Source organism: Equus przewalskii, chromosome 20 (genome assembly GCF_037783145.1).
Source record: "Equus przewalskii isolate Varuska chromosome 20, EquPr2, whole genome shotgun sequence".
Classification (NCBI taxonomy): Eukaryota; Metazoa; Chordata; class Mammalia; order Perissodactyla; family Equidae; genus Equus; species Equus przewalskii.
This window is the reverse complement of record NC_091850.1, coordinates 29,293,940-29,315,910: the sequence shown is the minus strand read 5'-3', so window position 1 is coordinate 29,315,910 and position 21,971 is coordinate 29,293,940. Positions and strand designations below refer to the sequence as shown.

At 41.3% G+C, this 21,971-nt stretch overlaps 1 protein-coding gene and 1 long non-coding RNA gene across 21 annotated transcripts in view; one reads left to right on the top strand and one right to left on the bottom strand.

Moving 5' to 3' along the window:
* SPEF2 (sperm flagellar 2) overlaps positions 1-6,811 on the top strand; it is a 176,301-nt gene extending 169,490 nt beyond the window's left edge. For 16 of the 18 annotated variants that reach the window (XM_070587010.1, XM_008512073.2, XM_070587005.1 and 13 more), the window contains one exon: positions 3,869-4,164. In XM_070587010.1, coding sequence (XP_070443111.1) covers positions 3,869-3,958 — 90 coding nt within the window. In that variant the 3' untranslated portion in view covers positions 3,959-4,164. Of the gene's footprint in view, positions 1-3,868; positions 4,165-5,882 lie in introns of those variants that run through there. The other 2 variants (XR_011530408.1, XR_011530407.1) reach the window with 1 other exon arrangement.
* Positions 1-21,971, bottom strand: part of LOC103545399 (uncharacterized) — a 61,572-nt gene that overhangs the window by 3,857 nt on the left and 35,744 nt on the right. For 2 of the 3 annotated variants that reach the window (XR_543406.2, XR_011530410.1), the window contains 2 exons: positions 7,946-8,132; positions 7,037-7,159 (listed from right to left, as the gene is read on the bottom strand). This is a non-coding gene — a long non-coding RNA (uncharacterized lncRNA). Of the gene's footprint in view, positions 1-7,036; positions 7,160-7,945; positions 8,133-21,238; positions 21,408-21,971 lie in introns of those variants that run through there. The other variant, XR_011530409.1, reaches the window with a different exon arrangement.

Here is a 21,971-nt window from a genome sequence, read left to right as displayed (position 1 = left end):
CCAGAGGCCCAGGGCTTTGGACTGCATTTTACACTACACGTTCTATTCCATGTTTCAGGGAACAGCCCTTTTATTTTGAAGCAGCAAAACAATTTTTAAATTCCCTTAGGATTATGTATAATAGCATTTATCTTATTCTACCGAGAACAAGTAGGAGTATAAATTGATGCCACCATTAATTCCTCCCATAATGGGAGGAAAGCTCCCTACAAAGTCAGGACGATTTGGGAACATCCTTACACTGGCCAGAATGACTAAATATGATTCATTTGCAGAGAAGATTCTATCTGGCATTTTCCTGAGAAAAGAAAACAGCCAACAGATGACTGCCTTCGAGAATCAGCCCCCTGAAGAGGTGTTCTGACTCCCAGGGAAGACTGGAGTCCACAGGGCTCCTTTTAATTTGGGTATTTCCCTCATTTTGGAAGGAGTATCGTCAGCTTGGAGTGTACCTCAGCTGGAGTGCTGCTGGCATTTTGGACAGCACGGTTCCTCTTTGAGCAGGACTATCTCTAGTCTGGCAGGATGTGCAACATTCTCGACCGCTACTCATTATGTTCCAGGAGCACCTTGATATACTGGCCACCAAAACTACCTCTGCACATTCCTCAAATCTTCCCTGGTGCACAGGACCCCTCTGGCTGAGAGCCACTCAACTGGAGGGTGTCTGACCTCCAATGAGCCAGTCTCGCGGTACCCGACGCTCTAATAGCAGAAAGAGTTAGTTTGTCTGTCAGTCAATCCGTCCATCCATTTTTCCGTTCCTTTGTTGGTAGAGTGTTCCTATTGAGTAGGCTTCTTCAACTCTTGCTCTCCTCTCCTTTCACATCTCCTGCCTGTCATTCCCCTAAGGAATCTAACGAGAGCACAGTGGACCACCATAATCAGGACTCATCCATATGATAGTGAATCAAGGAGAGTTGAGCCTATACCCTGAAAAGCTTAAATTCTGATGTTCTAAATGAAAGAGGTTCCCTTTCCAGTAAGGGACTCTATTCTGATTTTCACTAAGCAAAAAAAGAAAAGAAAGAAAGGGAAAGAAAAAAAAATCTCTGAAGACTCAGTTACCATCACACTCGTCCTGTCATCATTTTTTGCTCCAGATATCCATGTACAAGAAAATAGACCACATTTTAAAATGAACTTTAACCACAGTGCTGTTATTTGAAGATCTTTCAAGATAAAGTAGAGCAAAAGCTAGAGTGTGGTTTTTCAGGTTAAAATGCTGTTTGCTGTTACAAACAGCGGGAGTGAAGGTTGTTGCCTAACACTCGGTGTTTACAAGGTTCATGTTTGGAAGCAGCAACATTTTAAAATACGCATTTGAAAAAACCAAGTACGTGTAATTATTTTGATATGTTTTATTTTTGCTCCTATGGGAGGTGACCTGGCTTTGTGGTTAGGAGAGCCAGCTCTGGAGCCAGACTGATTGGTTCACACCCACAAACTGTGTGACCTTGGGCAAGTGACCTCATGGTGCCTTGGTTTCCCCATCTGTGAAATAGGGTTGATGATCATACACACCTCATTGTTTCTTGTATGTATTAAACATCTTCATACATATAAAGTGCTCCACTCAGTGCTTGGCAGATAGAAAGCACTCAACACATGTTAGACATTATTATTATTATTATTACTGGTCTGTTGGTAGTTGTAGCACACAGGAAATATTTCTGAGCCCTGTGAAATTATATGTAGATGGATTAATATGCTGGCCTTTCATCTCCTGACTTCAGTGTCTGCTCTTTGGAAAGACAGAAGGCTTTTGCTGGTACAGTGCCTTGATGACAAAGGTTCACACTGAGGTCCCAGGAAGCCCCATGTGTCAATATCTATGTGGAAGATCCAGATTTTGTGTTGGGTTTTATAGTTATTCAATTAAAGTCAGTTATTTAACTTCTGCTTTCATAGATCTCATACAAAGAGGTTATTTTCAAGTAATGTTCCTAAATTTTATTGTGAAAATGCTGAGGTTAAACGTAACAAGATCAGTGAGGATACTGTAACTGGGTTGTTAGTAAAGTCAATTAATTTCCTCTGACAAATATATTTACAAATATAAGTGAACACACAATTTTTCTATACCAACCAAACAAATGTAGTTTCTTCTAATGAACACGCACTGAATTAATGCAAATTTCTTTTAGCAAACCTGTAAATCAAGCATATAACCTTAAAATTAAGGTTTCCATTCACTAAAGCTTTTAGTGTTAAAGTCAGAATGTTGCAGAAGAATTTCTTATAAACGAATGAGTCACGACAAAATACCTATAAATATAAATATAAGGAACTTTCATCCCATTTGTCTTCAAGGCATCTGACTTTAAAATGTGCTCCAACCTTCTCCTCTATCCTTATAACAAATATGATGGCTGTTTCAGTGCACCCAGATCAAATATTTCCAGACTCTCTCAGGCTTTTCTCCATTAACTGCTACTGACAATTATGGCCCCTGATTTCAGCTATAAACTTAGCCAAGGCTGGTTTAAATATCTGGAGCTTATAATTTTCCCCATGCTATAGAGTATCAGATAATCACAGGTCAGATCATTAAATAATCCCCAAATTAACATGCAATAGTCAGCATTAGTTACTGTAGATACAGTGTACTACTCAAAGAAGACATGTTATTAAGAATTGTCATGGGTAGGACCACAAAGGTCAATGGTGAGCAGCTGTTCTTTTTCCCTTAGATTGCACAAGATTGACCTTTGGCTGTAGATCTATATTTTCAACGAACAAAGTCCCTCAAGAAAATGATTCACTATGATTCCCAGCAGTGACTGATACAAGCAATGTGCATGTCACTTGGCAGGGCTCAGCTCAGATAATGAACTAACTCGGGTCTTTGTGAGTAAAATGACAACAGTCAAATTGAAATCTTTGGAACTCAGCTCTGAAGGAAAGAAACATATTCTTTTTTTTTTTTTTTTTAGGAAGATTAGCCATGAGCTAACTGCTGCCAATCCTCCACTTTTCGCTGAGGAAGAGTGGCCCTGAGCTAACATCCATGCCCATCTTCCTCTACTTTATACTGGCCCTGAGCTAACATCCATGCCCATCTTCCTCTACTTTGTATGTAGGACGCCTACCACAGCATGGCGTGCCATGCTGTGCCATGTCCACACCCGGGATCCAAATTGGCAAACCCCGGGCTGCCGAAGCAGAATGTGCGCACTTAACTGCAGCGCCCCTGGTCTGGCCCCAAAAGAAACATATTCTTAAAGCCTTTTCCTAAATTTGTGGAAAAAGCCCTAGAAACTGCATAAATATAATTCTACATTTTCACATGTGTTTGTACCCCTTCTACAGTGTAATAAATTTTAAATTTACTTTAAAAATATCTGCGATTTAAAATGTAAGATAGCTGGGTATTTGAAGTGGACAAAAAACAGATCATTCTAACCCTGATATTGAAAAAACATGGGGAAATGAGACAAGCTGCCCCCACCCCCAATAATCTACTGTTCTGACATTCTACAAAGCTGAATATGTGGTTAATTTGGCATTAGAATTTTCCTTTAATAGAAGTGAATGCTGATTTTTATTCGTTAATAGAGAAATAACCTTTTGGCTTGCCCATTAGGTGCCAGACTCTGTGCAACTGCTTTTACAAATGTTATTTAATCTAATATGACAACTCCATTATTCGATAAGGAAACTGAAGCTCCAAGATCTTTGATATCTTTCCAAGGGTACAACTAGCAAGTTGCAGGGCAGAATTCAAACTAAATAGAGAACAATTTTCTGAAAGAAAAAAATAAAAATAAGAACAACTTACTGTTTAATCACTAGCATAGATTAGATGATCATTAATCCTAAGTCATTCATTAATGTTTGTAACTTTTCTTTGAATCTCTTCTCTTAGGATATTAAAATGATTCTCCAAAGGAGTGAGCACGTACAAGGAAGTGATGGAGAGCGATCTCCTTCAAGACTTACAGAGGAGAAGAAATGAAGACAAAAGAGTGTGATTTTTATAACTTGGCAATGAGTCTTCCCAACATCATATGTAAACATAGTCTCTGTCATACATGTTATCATTGTAACTGTAGAAATGACCCCTACCAGGTTATGAGGGGGCACTGAAAAGGGAGCTGCCCTTACCTCAGAGAATAGTCTATAATAAACCTTAAATTTCAAAGCAAAAATCCAAAGTGAGAATGAATGCATTTTGAAGTGATTCTGAAAATAGAAGGCACCAGAACAATATGTTCAAAAATAAACAGACACATAAGTCTTGAACAGTCCCTACGGGAAGTACCTACATTAGGCAGACAGAGTGAAAATTCCCCCAAAGCTCCACGTCAGGGCAGTACTGCAGTGGACATTTTCTAATTCTTGCTCTGTGTGCAGGAAAATCCCAAGTTTCATCCCACTAGCCAAGGAGAAGGCTGCATTATCAATTGCCAGTATGTCATGCTCCTAGCGTCTATTCATGATTCTTGCTTAATAGAATAGAATGTTTCCTGTATAAATAGATGCACTTGCACAATTGTACCTTTTTACTTGTATAAATTAGCGACTCAAATTCAATGATGCTTATCTCAAGGTGTTGTGTGTGTGTGTGTGTGTGTGTGTGCTTCTGAGTGACAATGTATTCTTGCTGGGCTCCTATGAAACGCCCTCTAAGTCGCTTCACTGGCTGCTCCTTCTGAGAATCTCTTGCTGATCGTCCTCTTCTACTCAAACTCTAAATGTTGGAGAGTTTCAACACTCAGCCTTCTCTGTCCACAGTCAATCCCTGGATGAGTCATCTATTTCCATGACTTTGTGGGTATTAAAAAGGCTAATGCTGAAATTTCTATTCCCATCTTCCCTTGAAATCCAAATGTCTATCTTACTGTCCACTAGATTGCCACATGGAGGCTCAAAGTCATTGCAAACTCAACATGTCCACAGCCAACAGAGGGAGCCTTCTATAATGCAAGTCAGGTCATGTCACCTCTCTGCTCCCTTTACTGGCATCCTGTCTCACACAGAGTCTAGTCCAAGTCCTCACCTTGACCTTACCCATTGCTAACTCTCTGATCTCATCTCCTGCTATTCTCCTCTGCCCACTCTGCTTAAGTGACAAATTCCCCTTGTTGATCCTCGAACATACTAGGCACCCTCCTGCCTGGGAGCCTTTGCACTTGTTTTCCTCTCTGCCTGGAATGATTTTCCCCAAATATCTGCATGGCTTGACTTCCTTCAGGTCTGTGTTCAAATGACACTTGGTCAGTAAGACCTTCCCTCAACACATAATACAAAATAGAAATAACCCACCACCTCCACACACCTCATCCCCACTTTAATTTTTTTTCCATTGCACTTAACATCTGACAAAGTACATCTTTACTCTTTTGTTTCTTGGACACTCCACTAGGTTGTAAGTTCCATGAAGTCAGAGATTATGTGTGTTTTCTTTTTTTTAATTTTTTTTTTGAGGAAGATTAGCCCTGAGCTAACATCTGCTGCCAATCCTCCTCTTTTTGCTGAGGAAGACTGGCCCTGAGCTAAAACCCATGCCCATCTTCCTCTACTTTATATGTGGGACGCCTGCCACAGAATGGCTTGACAAGTGGTGCCATGTCCGTACCGGGGATCCAAACCTGCGAACCCGGGGCCGCCAAAGCAGAACGTGGGAACTTAACTGCTGTGCCACTGGGCCAGCCCCTGTGTGTTTTCTTTATTGGTATGCTTTAGAACCTAAGACTAAAGTCATAGCCAGCTTTAAGTTGTGTCGATATATTTGTGTAAAATGTGTGCAAATATCACATTTAGATTGATCACTAACAATGAGCAATCCAAAGATAATTTCTATTGTTAGTGGGAATTATATTCTACTTCTAGAAAATGACACATTTCCTAAATTTGCTTCTACTTGGCTCCATTCCCAGAACCTTGTCTTCAAGATGATGGAGGATGGTGACCCAGAATCATGCTTGGGAGATGAAGACGAAACTCTTGCTAGAAATTTCAAAATTTCAACTTAGCTGATTCACATGTAATTCTAGCTATTCTAGAAAAGGAAGTAGAGGAATATCTGAAAATAGAGTTCAAAGAAATCATAATAGGGCACAGCCGGTAAACTCATCCACATGTCATTAAAGATTGAGCAAGACAGGGCAACATTACATTGCAATGGAAAAAAAATAAAAGCAGAAGCAACAGCATTCGTTGCTCTAATAATGTTCTTGCACGATGTTATTACGTAAGGAAATAGCAGAATCTCCTTCCTGAGGCCAAATAAACCCATCTGAACGGTAGGAGACCAACCACTACTCAAAAGGCCTCCCCAGTGCATATTTGCCACCACATCACAAGCTTAATCATCATCAGGACTGAGCAGATCTGGTGACTGGGCAAGACCCAGAGATGTAAGAGGAGCTCTTCCACTGCAGGTTCTGGAGCAGGCGAGGGGTGGAACTTCACGCTGAGGACAGAGACTGCCTGGGATTTCCCAGAGGAAGGAAGAATGTACTAGAAGCTCATCTCCCTGAGGGCCTCTCAAGTCTTATAATTCTAGTGAATGCTCAGCCATCATCAAATCATTCTGATGCTGCTTTTGCACTGAATGTTACCGTGTCTTCCCACTACTGCTTTTGTGAGATGGATCTGAAATCTTTTATTCTGGTTGCTCTCCTCTGGATATACTGTCAAGATACGTTTCTTAATGTCCCAGGATATCACAGTGATTGGGTGCGCGTGCACGTACATGTGCACGTGCGTGCACACACGTGCACACACACACACACTGTGTGTTTTGAGGAGTCTGTAGTGACCAAAAGAAACTGATGACTTATATTAAACTTACAAATAACTAAAACATCTAAGCTTATGTTTCACGTGCTTTAGTTAAAACACGTTCCACCTATCCTAACAGTGGCCACTTTTTTAAAAAATTAAAGAACAGGTTTTTACATATAAACCTATTAAAATTCATCCTCCAAATATGTCCTCCTATTTTATTCTGTCATGGTTTTAAAAGAAAATTTATAACCCAATTCCATCACCCAGCACATGTGTATTGTCTGCTTATGTGGTAGCATACCTGTCCTGGTCCCGGGACCCTGGGGGAGGAAGGCGTCTCACTCTCTCTCCTGGGAAACTCCTGGAGCCTCAAGCTGCTTGTTCTTTCCTGTGGAAGCAGCTGTGGTCTCCTGCAAGTCCTTGTCTAATTTAAAACCAAAGAGTTAATCAGATTTTAAATCTCTCAAAGAAGGCTGTACATTTCAGGACTCTGAAGAGTCAACCCAAACACCAATGTTGAAAAGCCAACCCTAAAGAGACAGGCCACCATGTCATATGATAAACAGCTGAGCCCACGACTCTAGCAGGCAGTGGTTCTGAGGTACATTATTGCAGTTGTAGCACGTTAGATTACAAAATTGGGGGATCACTCAGAACTCATTTTAAAATTGTCAAAAAGTAACATGACTGTCTTTCCTATGAAAAGAAAGGGAAGCTGAAGCTATTTTCTATTTAATTATAGCACTAATGGTATCTCAGTAAAGGGATTACCTGGGTAAAAGATGGTAAAGGAAAGCACAATAGTCATTAATCTACGGTACATGCAAAAAGCACCTCCTTTACCACTTCCATTGGTTCCTACACACTCTAAGAGAGGCGAAGCTGGTGAAGTGCACTATTTTACCCATGCATTTCTTTCTCTTCTCTTTCTTCCCCTGAATAGCTCTCTTCTTCCTTCACACCTGACTCTCAAGCCCACTTATTTCAAGGATCCAGTTTTTCCTCTTTAAAAAAGACTGATGTTTTGGATTAATTCCTGAGAAAAACCTGCAAGGGAGTCACCATTTGTTCTAAATCATTGGTTACGGAGGTGTCAGCATGGACTGCTTGAAATAGCTACTTCCAGATCATTTCCTGCCGACATAACATTGGCCTCATTGGAAGTTTATGCCATCTATGGCTACCTTCTCCCCATCCTCATCAAACTCACCCACCAAATTGTCATCCTCGTCGATGTATTCCACGATTTGCACCTTCTCATTTTTCTGCACCAAATATTACCACGTCCTCCAGGTATCGCTTTTGTGAGATGGACCTGAAGTCTCTCCTCCTGTTGCTCACGTCTGGACTTCAATGTGGCATTTTATAGGATTAGTACGGATATCTTCATGATATCCCTGGTAATGAGGGAAACGAATATGGACTGAATGCAAAGACAAGTGAATTTGTAACTGTTGGAGTGACTTTAGCAAACACAGAAGATTCATCATATGAGTTATTCATTCTCTCGCTTCCTCAGTGGACTGTTACTATAGGAGATACTGCCCATGTGATGTAAAACATCAAAACCTCACTGAAGAAATGCAGAGGGATATGAAGTCCATGCAAATTATAATCATGGTTGACACAATGTTGGAAGAGATTTGAATTAAATTATGTTTAATGAGAGGGAGAGGACCCAATAACAATGTTAAGATATTAATAATAGGTGAAAATAGATAATAATAGCTAATATTATTGAGGGTTTACTGTGAGTCAGGCACTGCGCTGAGAGCTCTACAGGCGTTATCTCATTTCATTCTCACAACTCTGTGAGGTAGGTACTCCTACGATTGCCATTTACACATAATGAAAATAACTTGCAGAGAGATTATGTAACCTGCCTAGAGTCACACAGCTGGTAAATAATAGACACAGACTAGGAACCCAATATTAACCCCCAAAGCCATTTTCTTACCCAGTTCACTCGACTTGGGTACAAATAACCAATTGTGCAAGCACAGGATGGAGGAAGTACAGCTTAGCAGTGTTTAAAAATAAAAACAAAAGGTTTTATTTAAAGTAAATTGAACCTAATTTGCTGTGTGATGTGGCTGGTAAAGAATCTAGTGTCCTCAGAGCATTAGTGGTACTAAGGGTACTGATTTTCTTCTGACCTGCAGTTGTCAGACCTCAAGGGTAATTCTCTGTGCAGTTTATGGCCACACACTTTAGTATATGCAGAGTAACTGATATATACATGTTCAGAAGTGAGGAAACTCAAAACTCCTTAGCCTTAGCCTTGAGTAGAGAAGCTTCTGACTTAAGCGACAAAGGAGCCATCTCCAACTCTTTGAAAAGCTGTCCAGATGAACTATCTTGTTTTGGTCCTCAGGGATGAACCAACATTGGTGGTGAATGCTGCAGCGTGATAGATTTCAGCTGACCATAAGAAGCTACAAGCTCTCTGTTGCCAGAAGGATTCTGACAAAGGCAGGGTACCATGAGGCAGGGAAGTTGGCAGCCATGACAGGAGCCCAGAACTTTACTGCCTTGTTCTGCTCCTACTGCAATTCCTTCTCCACTAAGTCAGCTTCTCAGCTCAGTTACCCCAACTTCCATGTCCCCAAATGGACCTTTCAGCTTGGTCTTCATCAGGTGCAAATCTTACCTTTCTTCAGAGCACTTTGACTAGGCTGATCCTGCCTCTTGAGCACCCCATATTTCCCTGCGCTAGAATTCCTCCCGTGGAGCCCAATACCATATTCCAGCCACTTAGCTGCTACCCTGTCCAGGCCAGCCTGTGGGTCCCTAAGGGAAGATTACAATGGGAGCAGAGAGGATACAGACATTGGATGGGGCACTATGGGCCTGTCCATCTCTGAGGTTCTCTGGCAAGAACTCCTCCTATCTTCCCATTTTGTGTTAGCAGCAGCACCTGTGGTTCTCCTGGTCTTCCACCCTCAAAACTTAGACTGAGTCCTTGCCTCCTCCTTCTCTCTCCCCCTTCACACTCAAGTCTTATTGATTACTCCTTTTAAATGCCTCTCACATTTGTCCTGTCCTTTCAGTTCCACAGTCACCACTCTATTCCAAAAGTCCTCAAAATGTTTCTTCTAGACTCTTGCAATAGCGCTCAATTGACATCCCCCCCCACTGTCTGTATCTTTTTCCAAATCCTCTATTTTCTACCCCAACCCACTCTCTACATATTCCCAAAATAATCGTCCTGAAACTCTGCTTAAGCATGTCACATTTTTGCTTAAAAACCTTCTGTCTGAAGTCTTGCTATCAAATAAATTCCATATCTCTTAGAATGTTATTTAGAATCTGACTCTATCTTTCTAGCTTATCATGTTTTTCTCACACTCAGCTCCAGACAACTTCACTCAATACAGCTTCTGGTACTTATTAGATACTCAATAAATATAGAAGGGATTAATGAATGAAGAAGGATGTCTCCTTTTAACAGAAATTCTAGGAGGTGGAGAGTAACTTTTTAGAGTAAAGATGTTCCTAATCTTATACGTCCCTTATGCTATATCTGTAGAGAGAACTGATTTAACATTGTTAGGATTATTTGTGTGTGTGTGAGTATGTGTGTGAATGTGTGCATGTGGAAGGAAAGTCACTTTACCCCTCCCAAATGGCCCCTTGCATCTCTGGAGAAGAGAGGCTGAGCGACATCAGGGTACACCTGCTGAAGGCTGACTGATTCACGGAAGCTAATGACAACCAAGAATTCTATCAAAATCAGCTCCGTTTAGGATCTGGAGCCAGGTCTAAACCTGAACAAGTTGGCCCAGCAGCCCCCACCATCTGGGCTCCCTCTAGGCCCCTCCCCCACTGCCTACCCATTTCTTATCTAAACAAAGGGCACCCTAACTCTGCCCCCCATAACCTTTGAAACTTATTCTGTCTCCTCTCGTATTTTCCTGGTGTATCTGACTTAATAACAAATTTATATGGCCCGTTGGAATAGCTCCTTCTGCCTCCAATCATTGCTCTGCCGTGTTCTCTGACGCAGACTCTGCAGGGTAGGCTCCGTGACCAGAGGCATCACGGAAGGTTCTGTTGAACTAAGGATAAACAAATCAACAAGCACATTCGCTCTCAGATTCTTAGCGTTAGGACAGTGAAATTTTGTTTTCGAGCTAGCCTGTGTCAAAACAAATCTGGAAAGAGATGCCACTAGTCTCGCGGCTGCAGTTCAAAGCCCCCGAAGGGCCGCCCTGGGCTCCAAGCAGTACCTTGAGCACTTGAGCTCCAAGCAAACGCTGTTGCGTCTTTGCTCCCTTCAGGCTAACCGCAGGGAGACAGCGACACTGAGCACTGTCTGAAACAGCCTCACCTTGCTGTGCCCCCACAAACCAGGCTGAAACCACAACATCCTCCTCGCGTATGACAGACTTCACCATGCACTCCGAAGGGGGAGGGCTTCTTCCTCTTCTCCCACCGTTCTGAACCCATTTCATGGTAAAGTCCTTCTGAATCAGGGAGAGACTTCACCACCATGCTCCTTGCAAAAGTGTCTAAAGGAAGAGTGCCCTGGATTGGAGGGCATCACTTAGCTTTCTCATGCTATAGGAAAACTTTATCATTTCTTTCTGAATTTAGCTACCCTCCATAAAGTTTACCATTGTGCCACTGCAATTGTTTAGAAAGTTCCTTTAAAATGCTACGGTGCCGCTTGTAAAACTATACTGCTGATATTTCTTTCAGAGGGCAACTTCTTCCAAGCTGATAACCATGTTTATAAATATTGCATTTTCCTCAGGGAGGTGGGTGACGTAGCAAGCAGGCAGTAATAAGTACTTCCTGGGTATCTGACATATGCCATGTGCCAGCCACTACTCTAAGCACTTTCTAAGAATTAGCTCACTTAATACTCATTGATAGGCAACCTTACAAGGTAGGTATATCACTATCCTCATTACACAGCAAAGGGCGCTAAGGCGGGAAGGGGCTAAGGAGCTCACCTAACTTGCACAGCTAGTGCAAGAGGCTAGGATTCCTACTTGGGAAGGAGGACCTCTGTCTCCAATGTCTTTGCCCTGAACCCTTCCACTGGCTGCTTTTCTATCACCTGCGGGTCAGGTAGGGGCCTCACAATGGCTCCCCTCAGCTAAGGATTGGTTCTTCAACCTTCTGCCTTGTGAGCATTCCCTTCTTAACGAGGGAACTTTGCAATCAGGGCCCTTGGCTTAGGAAATCTGACTTCATTGTCCTACAAGCCTAATTTTTTTGTAGCCACCCGGCTCGTCTTACCTGTGTCCCTAATTTCTCTGTCCTTCCTCCCCAATTCGGATCTCCATATGTCTGATCACAATATCCCTCTGACCCTTGACCTGACGGCATTTTGTCCACTCACCCTCAAGCCTCCCAGCTCAGCAGGAAAGGTCTATAGGCTTTGTCTTGAAAACACTTTAGACCCAGGACAGTGGGACAGATGGGCCCCAGAATATACTTCGCAAGCCAAGCCCTCTCCTGCAGAGGAGGCATGCTAAATCCAGATTCTTCAGCCTCGTAGCTTAATTTAGTGGCCAAGTGAAGGAGCATGGCCTTTAACTGAATTTCTCCAGTTTCCTCGACTGCATGATGATGAGGCGCTGTGACTTGAGAGCACAGGCTGCAAATACAAATGCTAGAGGGACTTGGCAGCCAATTAAAAAATATGTAGCAGGTCAGATTTTTTTAAAAACTGGCTTCTCAGTCTATCTTAATTTTCCCACTTTTAAAAGAGAGCACAGGATAGATTTCACTTTTCTCAATTCTACTAGAAGAAAACAGAACAGAAGCACTATGATAAACTTCAATTAACCTTCATCCTCGGAGCTAGAGAGGCTGGAGGGCAGCATGGTAAAGACAGTCACACACTCATTGGCTGCTATTAAACGCTACCCGGCAGTACCGTGGGAAGCCAGAAATTCTAATCCTTATGCAAAATCTCTTAAATTGAAAATACTGACAATGAATTCAAATATTTTTAAACACTTTGTGGGCCAACTCTGTGTAAGCCAAACAATTATGTTTGTCGGCCTTATGTGTGGCCCATGATTTATCAGTTTTCCACTGTCAGGTTTCCCAGAGGGGTCACCTCAAGCAAGTCAAAAATGCTGGTCATGGCAGCAAAAGTAGGACTACCAAACCCAAGGCTTCCTGGTTTAAATGCATCTGTCTGATCTGGGCCATCACTCACTCTTACAGCACCTTTGTGTGACTCTGCATAAGGCCCCCTCTGGGAGAGGGCCCTTCCTCCAGACACAGCACCATGGCAGGGCACAACAGGTCAGCTAATAGAGTTCAGGCCCCCTTCTCTTCTCAACTGCTTGCATTTTTGCAGTGCAAAAACCATCCAACCATGAACAGAAAACTTGATGTGGCCTCACCCAGGGTATCTGAACACTCAAATCATATGAGTGAAAATATAAAATAATCTGGAGGCTGGCCCCATGGCCTAGTGGTTAAATTTGGCACTTTCCACTTCGGCGACCAGGGTTTGGTTCCCGGGCACAGACCTACACCAATTGTCAGTGGTCGTGTTGTGGGGACAACACATACAAAATAGAGGAAGATTGGCACAGATGTTAGCTCAAGGTAAATCTTCCTCAGCAAAATAAATAAAATAATCTGAAGAAGTAAGACAATCAACAGCCAGGGTTCTCCAGCTGTTGCTCTGCAATCCCAGGCTGCCAGACATTTGACCCCCAGGAGGCTAGGGGTGCATAGTTAGACCAAGAGCAGAGGTACAACCCTCTGTACAGCCCGGTTTCTCATTGTCTGCACCTCCCATCCATGCTAGACACACAAAAGTAGAAGAGAGCTTTCGCACATATGCGTGGGACGAGGCTGAGCCTTGAAGAAACCTGGAAGTGGTAAAGTAGGACAGGTCGGAGACAAAGCACACAGACACCTTGCACAGCCTGTTGATGCATTTGCCCACACGTTCCTTTGCATTGGGAGGTTGCTTCACAATGTACCTTTTACCTAACTCTCAATTTTGCCTGCAAGGCTAAATTGAAATGGAAAACCCAACACAGCTTCCTGTAGCGACCCCTGCCCCTACGACTAGGAACAGGGCAAGGCCACTGAGGTGGTGGTTGCTAACAACTCACGTGTTCATTGTGATCAAACTGTTGTTCTGGAAACCACAGCAGGTGGATCTACTTCCAAATTGGCTGCAAATTCACTTCATAAGGCACCCTCTTCCTCTTGCAGAAATTCCCAGAGACAGGAGAGCATGGTCAGAAGATGTATTCCCCATGCCCACCCTGTCATCCTGTCTCCTTTCTCATCTCCTTTACTCTTTGGGGAAATCAAATACAGTCATGCGTTAGTTGATGATGGGGACACGTTCTGAGAAATGCATCGTTAGGCGATTTCTCCATTGTGTGAACATCAGAGTGTACACAAACCTAGATGGTATAGCCTACTACACACTATATGGTACTAATCTTATGGGAACACCATCACATATGCAGTCTGTCATTGATCGAAACGTCATGGTGAGGCAGTTGACTGTAATATTTTATGGAAAGAAGATATATCTTTTCAAAACCTTATTAGTGATTCTTGGGGCCCTCTGGGTGAAGGCACTCCCCTTGTTTTCCTCCCATCCTCTCGTCCCTCACTTCTGTCCCAGCATCCACCCACCAACACCAAATATCCTCACAGCAGAGCTGCACATGGGCAGCAGCTCTGAGGAATCATGGACCTGAGTATGGAGAACAATCTCCTCTCCCTTAACTTTCCTGTGAGGCAATGAGTGCTGCTCTTTCTCTCACAGGATGGAACTGAGCTCCATTTCTATGCTAGAGAGAAAAAGAAGAAGTGGCTGAGGTCTAGGTAGGACTGGCCTTGCCATGGAGCCAAAGACTGAACAACTGGCTGGCCCTCTGCCCCCGGAAGCTCCTTAAGAGTTGAGTAGATGGTATCTCCTTAGCCTCAGAACCCCCTTATTTAGGTACTAGGGCCCGGAGAAATACAAGCAATAAACCATTAGTTCTCATGAACCTAGAGTTTCTGCTGGGTGTGTTGCAGGAACCCCCACATAAACCTAATCTGGGGCTCAGAAGCCCCTATGCAGAAGATAAAATCCTAAGACAAAATGTACCTTGAGGATGGAAGGAGCTGGACAAGCTAGATTCAGTAACAATATCCTGGCCGCAATGTGTTTTGTGTTACTTGGATTGGTCTTCTGGCAAAGCCCTCTCTTGCCCGTGGCCTCAGGAGAGAGAAGGCTGTAAGCAAATGCTAAAGGGCTGTTTCACTAAAACCCTCAGACACGGTACCTCTAGAGAGAATAACACTAAAGATAGACTAAGTTCTTTCCTCCCATCCAGAAGAGTGTCAGGCAGCTCTGATCCCCTCCACCCCACTCACAAGCTAGGACTCCAGTATCCCAGATGCAGCTGGAAATAGATGCCTACTAGGAAAAAGAAGATATTCTGCAGAAAAGAAAAATCCTGGCAGGAGCGGTGATGCCGAGAGGAAGGTGGCAAAGTCAATGAAAGGTAAGAAATGAAAGATTCTTTGGTGGCCAACCTTATTTGTTTGTGAGTATACATGAGAATGACCTCAAACCTCCCAAAGATTCCCTAAAATACTTGGACAAGATTTTTCAGAGGCCAGCGGTCCTGAGAGAATGTGTGGGTTCATGGGCAAGAGAAGTTTGAATTATTGCTCTAAATGTCTATCTTCTAAAGCCATTTAGACCCATAAGCTGGCAGTACCTGGAGAAACTAGATTTAAAAGATTCATATAGTTTAACCTTCAGAGTCTGTTTAGAAGTTCTATAAATTTTCAATTTAGCCTGCATGAAATGTTTCCTAAGAATAAGTTGTATATATGATGGATCACTGGGGTAGAGGAGGATTCTTGCCTTGGGAAGATTTTCAGGAAGCATCAGTGTGGTGAGGATGCTCCATTTCTAACCTTAAAAGGCAAAACTGCCTACCCTACTCCTTCAAATCTCCAGGCATCTTGGTGTCAGCAGATCCAGTGTGGACTCTGAAACTGAGATGTTCCAAACCTGCTTGCCAGCTCACTGATTCACAAGAAACATGTGAGGTTGAATCTGTCGTAACATTATTAATGCAGTTTTCTGGTGTGGGGAACTCGTATTACAAATTTAACACTGGGATTATGATCACAGTTCAAATTACAGGCATGTTGCAGACAAAGTTCGAAGGTGCCCTATGACATTGACTCACTCTGTCTGCCCTGTCAGATGTTCCCTATGTCAGACAAAACCCCATTGACATTATTACATTTTCATATCCTCAAAAAGCAGGCTGTGTGGCTTGGAGAATTTTCCTTTCCAACTACACTTTTTAAACTGGAGTATACTAGCATGACAAAGTCGGCAGTGGTGTGTGAAGATTACACGTGGAACCACAAGGCTGCCATCTCCTTGGAGATTTGAAGGTGGAAAGTAATCATTCTATTTGCAGGAAGCTGCTCTTAAAAGTTTTCTAAATAGATAATACACACACACGGAAAAGTGAAAGGTTACGTGAATATATGGTGAAAAGCAAGTTTCCACCTCAGACCTGTCTGCCAGGCCCACAAGGCTCAACCGCAGAGTCAACTACTATTACTAATTGCTTAATTATCCTTCCAGAGAAGATGTTTGATAAATAAACCCCCTCCCAATTTACATAGATTGCAAGTGATTTAAAACAGTGACTTTCAAATGGTAAAGTATGTTTGAATCACCCAGGGATCTTATTAAAATGCAGATTCTGATTCATTAAGTCTTGAGTAGGGTTAAGATTCTGCATTTCTAACAAGGTCCCAGGTGATGTCAAAGTTGGTGGCCCATAGATCACACATTGAATAACAAGTATTTAGAATATTATATTTACTCTAATACATCCGGGTAGAAATGTGAATTAGTACATGCTTTTTGGAAAGCAATCTTACAATATTTATTCAGATTAAAAATATTTGAAGTCTTCAACCTAGAAATCTCATTCTTGAGGATCTAGCCCAGAGGAAAGCATCATCATATATATAATGATATACATATAATGATATGCATATATAATATACATATATGTGTGTTTTTTTATTATTTTATTGAAGTCACGTTGGTTTACAAGATTGTGCAAATTTCAGGCATACATCATTATATTTCGGCTTCTGTATAGGCTGCATTGTGTTCACTACCAACAGCTAGTTGCCATCCATCACTGTACATGTGTGCCCCTTACCCCTATGTTTATTGCAGTGGAAATATGTGGGGAAAAATGCCCACATATAGGGAATAATTGAATTAATTGGGATATATCCATACCATGGGGCACTGTGCAGTCATTTAAAAAAAAGAAGAGAGAGAGAAGGAAAGACTTCAGAGGTAACTAGTTGATCTAGAGAAATTTCCACAAGGTATTGTTGAATGAGTAAAGCCAGATTCAGTGAAGTGTATATTATATGATCCTATTTTTGCAAAATAAAAGACAAAAAAAACTAAATGCATATGTATGTGTAGACTTACATGTGTGTGTGTAGTGTATCTACATGCGTGTATACGCTATATATGATTCTATGAGCACATAGAAAAATATGAGAAGATACACACTAAATTATTAATGAGAAGGTGATTGTAGGTGAAAAGAGCAAACAAAAAAAAGAAAATTGTGTTTAAAATAGTATGGATGATCTTATCATATTCATGTAAAATTTTATGTGTGCGTAAGTATGTTTATGCATAAAGAAATTGGAGAAACCTTATTTTTATATTAAACAGACACCTATGTATGGCCTCAAGAAGAAACTATACATACATTTTAAGATAAAACGTAAGACTTTAATGTTCTCAGAACATGGTCTTCTCTTAACTTGCTTGAAATGACTTTGGGATGAATGTTTGAGAATACTTTCCTAGCTCCTGGGTGCCTACACGGTACCTCCTAGTTTGGTTGCCCGCTGCAGAAAAATTTTAAAAAATGAAAGTGAATATTAATATCTCAATATTGGCCAGGGAGGAGATGAGTTGGGATTCCAAAAATCATTGCTCATAAGAGTAGTCCCCGTAACTGTGATTAAGTCCCCTTGAGGTCTTCACTGAGAGCTACCACCAATTTCTCTTCATATAGCTCAGAAATTGCCACCTATTTGTAACAGCATTCTCTTCAAAGCTTGTTTTCCCGGAAGAAATAAACACCAAATTAGCAGTATCTATCCCACATCGTGGTGCAGAATGTGGGGCAGATTACCAAAGCCTGTGAGATGCACCTAATTTGAAGTCTTTTTATCCACAGAGTTAAGAAACATTATTTTTTCCTCCCCACCACTTAGCCACATCTGAGTGCAATCAGACAGACACCTACAACACGCGTACAACAGATCAGCTAGAAAAAAATATGGCCACACTTGCATTCTGTTTTGAAGATCTTCAGATAACATCAAAGCTTGTTTCCAAGCCACAGTCCTGGTTTTATAGTCCAGGGCAAGGCTTTAACCATTTCAGAAATGGAGTATAGGTTTCTAGCTCTTTCTCCTTGTAAAATACAGAAAAGATTTTAATTTGACTCTGACAGCAAAGTGATTAGACCTAAACAAATATGTAATCTAATATATTCAGTTATCATCACTCAAAGTGTTTATTTTTTGGCAAATTGAAAAGAACTGAGACATCCAGACATCTGCTATCTCCTTCCTTCTTTTCTGAGACGGTTCCTACTTAAAAGAAAGTTCTAGCCATGGGTTAGGACAAAGACAACCTTCTTTGCCTCATTTTTCTTGTCACCTGCCTTAACTTTTCTCACAATAGTGTTGATGGGTGATGTACTGTTTACTTATGGTTTTTTAAGGCGAGTCTGCAAAAGTTGGTATTCTAAGGGCTTCACATGCCAACCAGGTGTAAACATTTATCCTTCCTTGGAAAACAACTTTGTACCCCTCTCACCTTTATCTGTGGGACCAAATGCCATCCTCCAAATAAACAAGGAGTTCCCAAGCGTGTATGAATAAGATGGTGGGGGCCATGACCAAAGCATTTGGAAGAACCATAACCTCTGATCCATCATAACTTCCCCTCCTAGGCCAGTTTGGAATTGCCATGGGGCAGTAAGTGTCCAGGCCCACGGTTCCCCAAAAAGGCATTAGCCTCGGTGTGTTAAGAAGCCATCAGGCAGATAAAGTCCACTCTGCCTCCTCCCCAGCACCTTAAGAACACTAAAGTCAATTGGAAACTCAGAGTTCTAGACCCCTTGCTGCTTCCTGGAAATGCAGCCCAATAGTATTGCTGAGGGATATAGGATGATCCATGGATGGGGAGTGACCCCCATGATGAGACATAAGACTTGGCACACAGTCATGTGCTTTGCAACTTGGCTGCCCTCTGGCTCATAACTTTATAGCATGGTACATACTAATTTGTATGATTTCATAGAGAATCCTTCTAATTTAAGGACAAGAATAAGCAATATAATATTCTCCAAGCAGTATAATTCTATCACCTACAAATATCAAAGACATGCATTGACAGGAACTAAGATGACCTAAGGGCTTCTTGATCTAAGGACATTTTTCACAAGGACTTTTTTTCCCCACAAGTTAACATCTCTGAAATGGGAATGAACCTTACAATTAATGTCATCTAGATTTGATGAATTGCAGGCAATAAAAACAATATCAAATTCACATATGAATGTAGTTGGTTCTAAGGCAATTGTAAGTACTTGTAAAAGAAGTTGCTCTTTTTTTCTTTTTTAAAGGTATGCTTTTTCCTGAGGAAGATTGGCCCTGAGCTAATATCTGTTGCTGATCTTCCTCTCTTTTTTTTCCTCCCCAAAGCCCCAGTACGTAGTTGTATATCCTAGTTGTAAGTCCTTCTGGTTCGTCTATGTGGGATGCTGCCACAGCATGGCTTGATCAGTGGTGTGTAGGTCTGCACCCAGGATCTGAACCAGCAAACCCCAGGCCGCCAAAGCAGAGCACCAAACTTAACCACTACACCATGAGGCGGCCCCAAATAAGTTGTTCTTAATCATACCCTTTCAGGTTTTTTTGTCTGTCTTTTTGATCATGTTTTGACCTAGGAAGTGTTTTACTTATTGATAGTACCTAATTAAACATCCCTCTGGTTGACCTAATTTACAGGAGTTATGAAGCAATTTGGTGCCACAATAAAGATAGCTTGCTTTAAAGGCAATTTTTACTGTTACTGTTGTTGTCTATTTGTTTTTCTCCTGGCTTGAAGCCTGACTTCCTCGTCTTGTCATTCTACCCATAGAATGGATTGTAACTCATATTTCATCACTTAGGAAGGAGGGCTATGTGACTTGAACTTTTTCCCTCCTTGTTTTCAAATGTCACATAGATTTTTATTATGAGAGCTGAACTCCTTCTTACACAAGTAGAATTGTGCTTTGCAGGACACTGACCTGACCTACTTTGATGGGAATGTGTTGCACAATTGCAATTTACTTACCAACACTGGCTGACCTGTTTCCAATGATATACGGTTTCTCTGAAACACTTATTGAGAAGGAACATGAATTAAAATCATTATGGAACTGCCTTTTCAAACAGACAGGAGCAAAATGACAGAAAATGCTACTACAAAATCCTATTCTGTTCTGCTAATCAGATAGCGACATCTTTTCTCATGTTCCTCGTTTTTCTCCTCGAGTATTCTTAATGATTCATTAAGAACCAAACTGCTCCTTTAGTCAACTTTTACCGCCTCTTTAGTGACCAGTTTAATTCATCTTACTAGACTGATGACTCATATCTGAATGATTTTTTTTTAAATCTCTGAATTAAAAAGCTGTTTGCAGGACTTGATCAAATTATCTGGCAGGCTTTTTGACTATCATGTAAGACATTACCTGGATATCACATTTTTGATACTGAACACTGATGCTCATAAAATATTCTTTTTTTAAGACAACTCAAAATGGCACTAAATCAAGCTTTCTGAGATGTAGTATTTGTAAGTTCTAGAATTACCCAGATAAATCGTCCATCCATTCAGTTTTATTATATAATTGCCAAAGTGCTAATTACATGTATTTTGGGTGTTCCCTTATTGGAGAAAATGTTTTTAACACCTATAAACCACAAGCAGAGTGTCAGATTAAACATAGCTCTTTGTTCCCACAATTTGCTCAAGAACAATTTGCATCCGTAAGCAAAAATTGATACCAACAAGGTTCTGGCCCAAAGTGCTGACGTAGACCATGTATCAGCTAACAGCTCAAAAGCTAACAAGTCTATAGAGATAAAGGAGTTAGGATGAACTGGACTTCAGAAACCAAGCAGAAGAGGAGTGTGTGGAATCCTTTCAATTTCGATTCAAAATTGGCTCAGGTTTTTTTTTTAATGTTTTTATTGCCTGGGAAACAAGATCTAATCCTACTCATCGGAACTCAGTCTCATATTGCACCACTACTTCAAAGTGTCCAAAACAAAATCAACTTCTGGTGCATCACAAATATAAAAGCCAGTGTGTCAAGATAGAACTGTTGTCTAAACTAAGTAAACAGGAAAACCTAATCTCTTTAAAGTTTCCTACCTGAACACTTTTTGTTGTTGTTCAGCAAGTCTGTTGGTAAATCATGAGGAAACATCAAGATGCTGCCTGCAATGATTAAGATATTGCATCTTTGACATAATAACTCATCACAAGATAACAAAGACGGGAATAGTTGTAGCCAATCAGAACCAAGCCAGTTGTGCGTTATCTGCAACAAAAAGGGGAAGAGACCAAAGAGGGAGAAAGATGGACAAAAACGTGGTTAAGACTGTGGCTTGCTTTCATGGGGAATTGAAATAAGCATGCGAGGGCATATTAGGCCAGATTGATTAACTAATTCAATCTTCTCTTTAAATCTGAATTTAACCCATTTTCATACTTGGAAATTTTAAATAAGAAGCTACCTTGTCCCTAAAAAACTTGAAAGATTCTTCTTTTCCTGATTGTTTCTCTGAGATAGTATCGATATATACATTTGCCCTCAAGGAAGGTGCAGGAGTATTTTCCAGATTATAGCAAATATGGTAGGGCTCTCAGGAGAGTCAGTGATGACAGACTTTTGCTGGCATTCCAAACCCTATTTTGTGATCTTAAACTAAGCAGGAGAAGACGAACTCGGAGAGACTTCGAAGAACCAGTCAGATAGCTACAGGGTTGGGAGATGATGCAGGAAGAAAACATACAGGATTTGAGATTTGCATATCATTTAATCATGTCCTCCATGTATGTGAAGGCTCCTCGGAAAACCCATGAGTAGCAATTCTTGATCTTT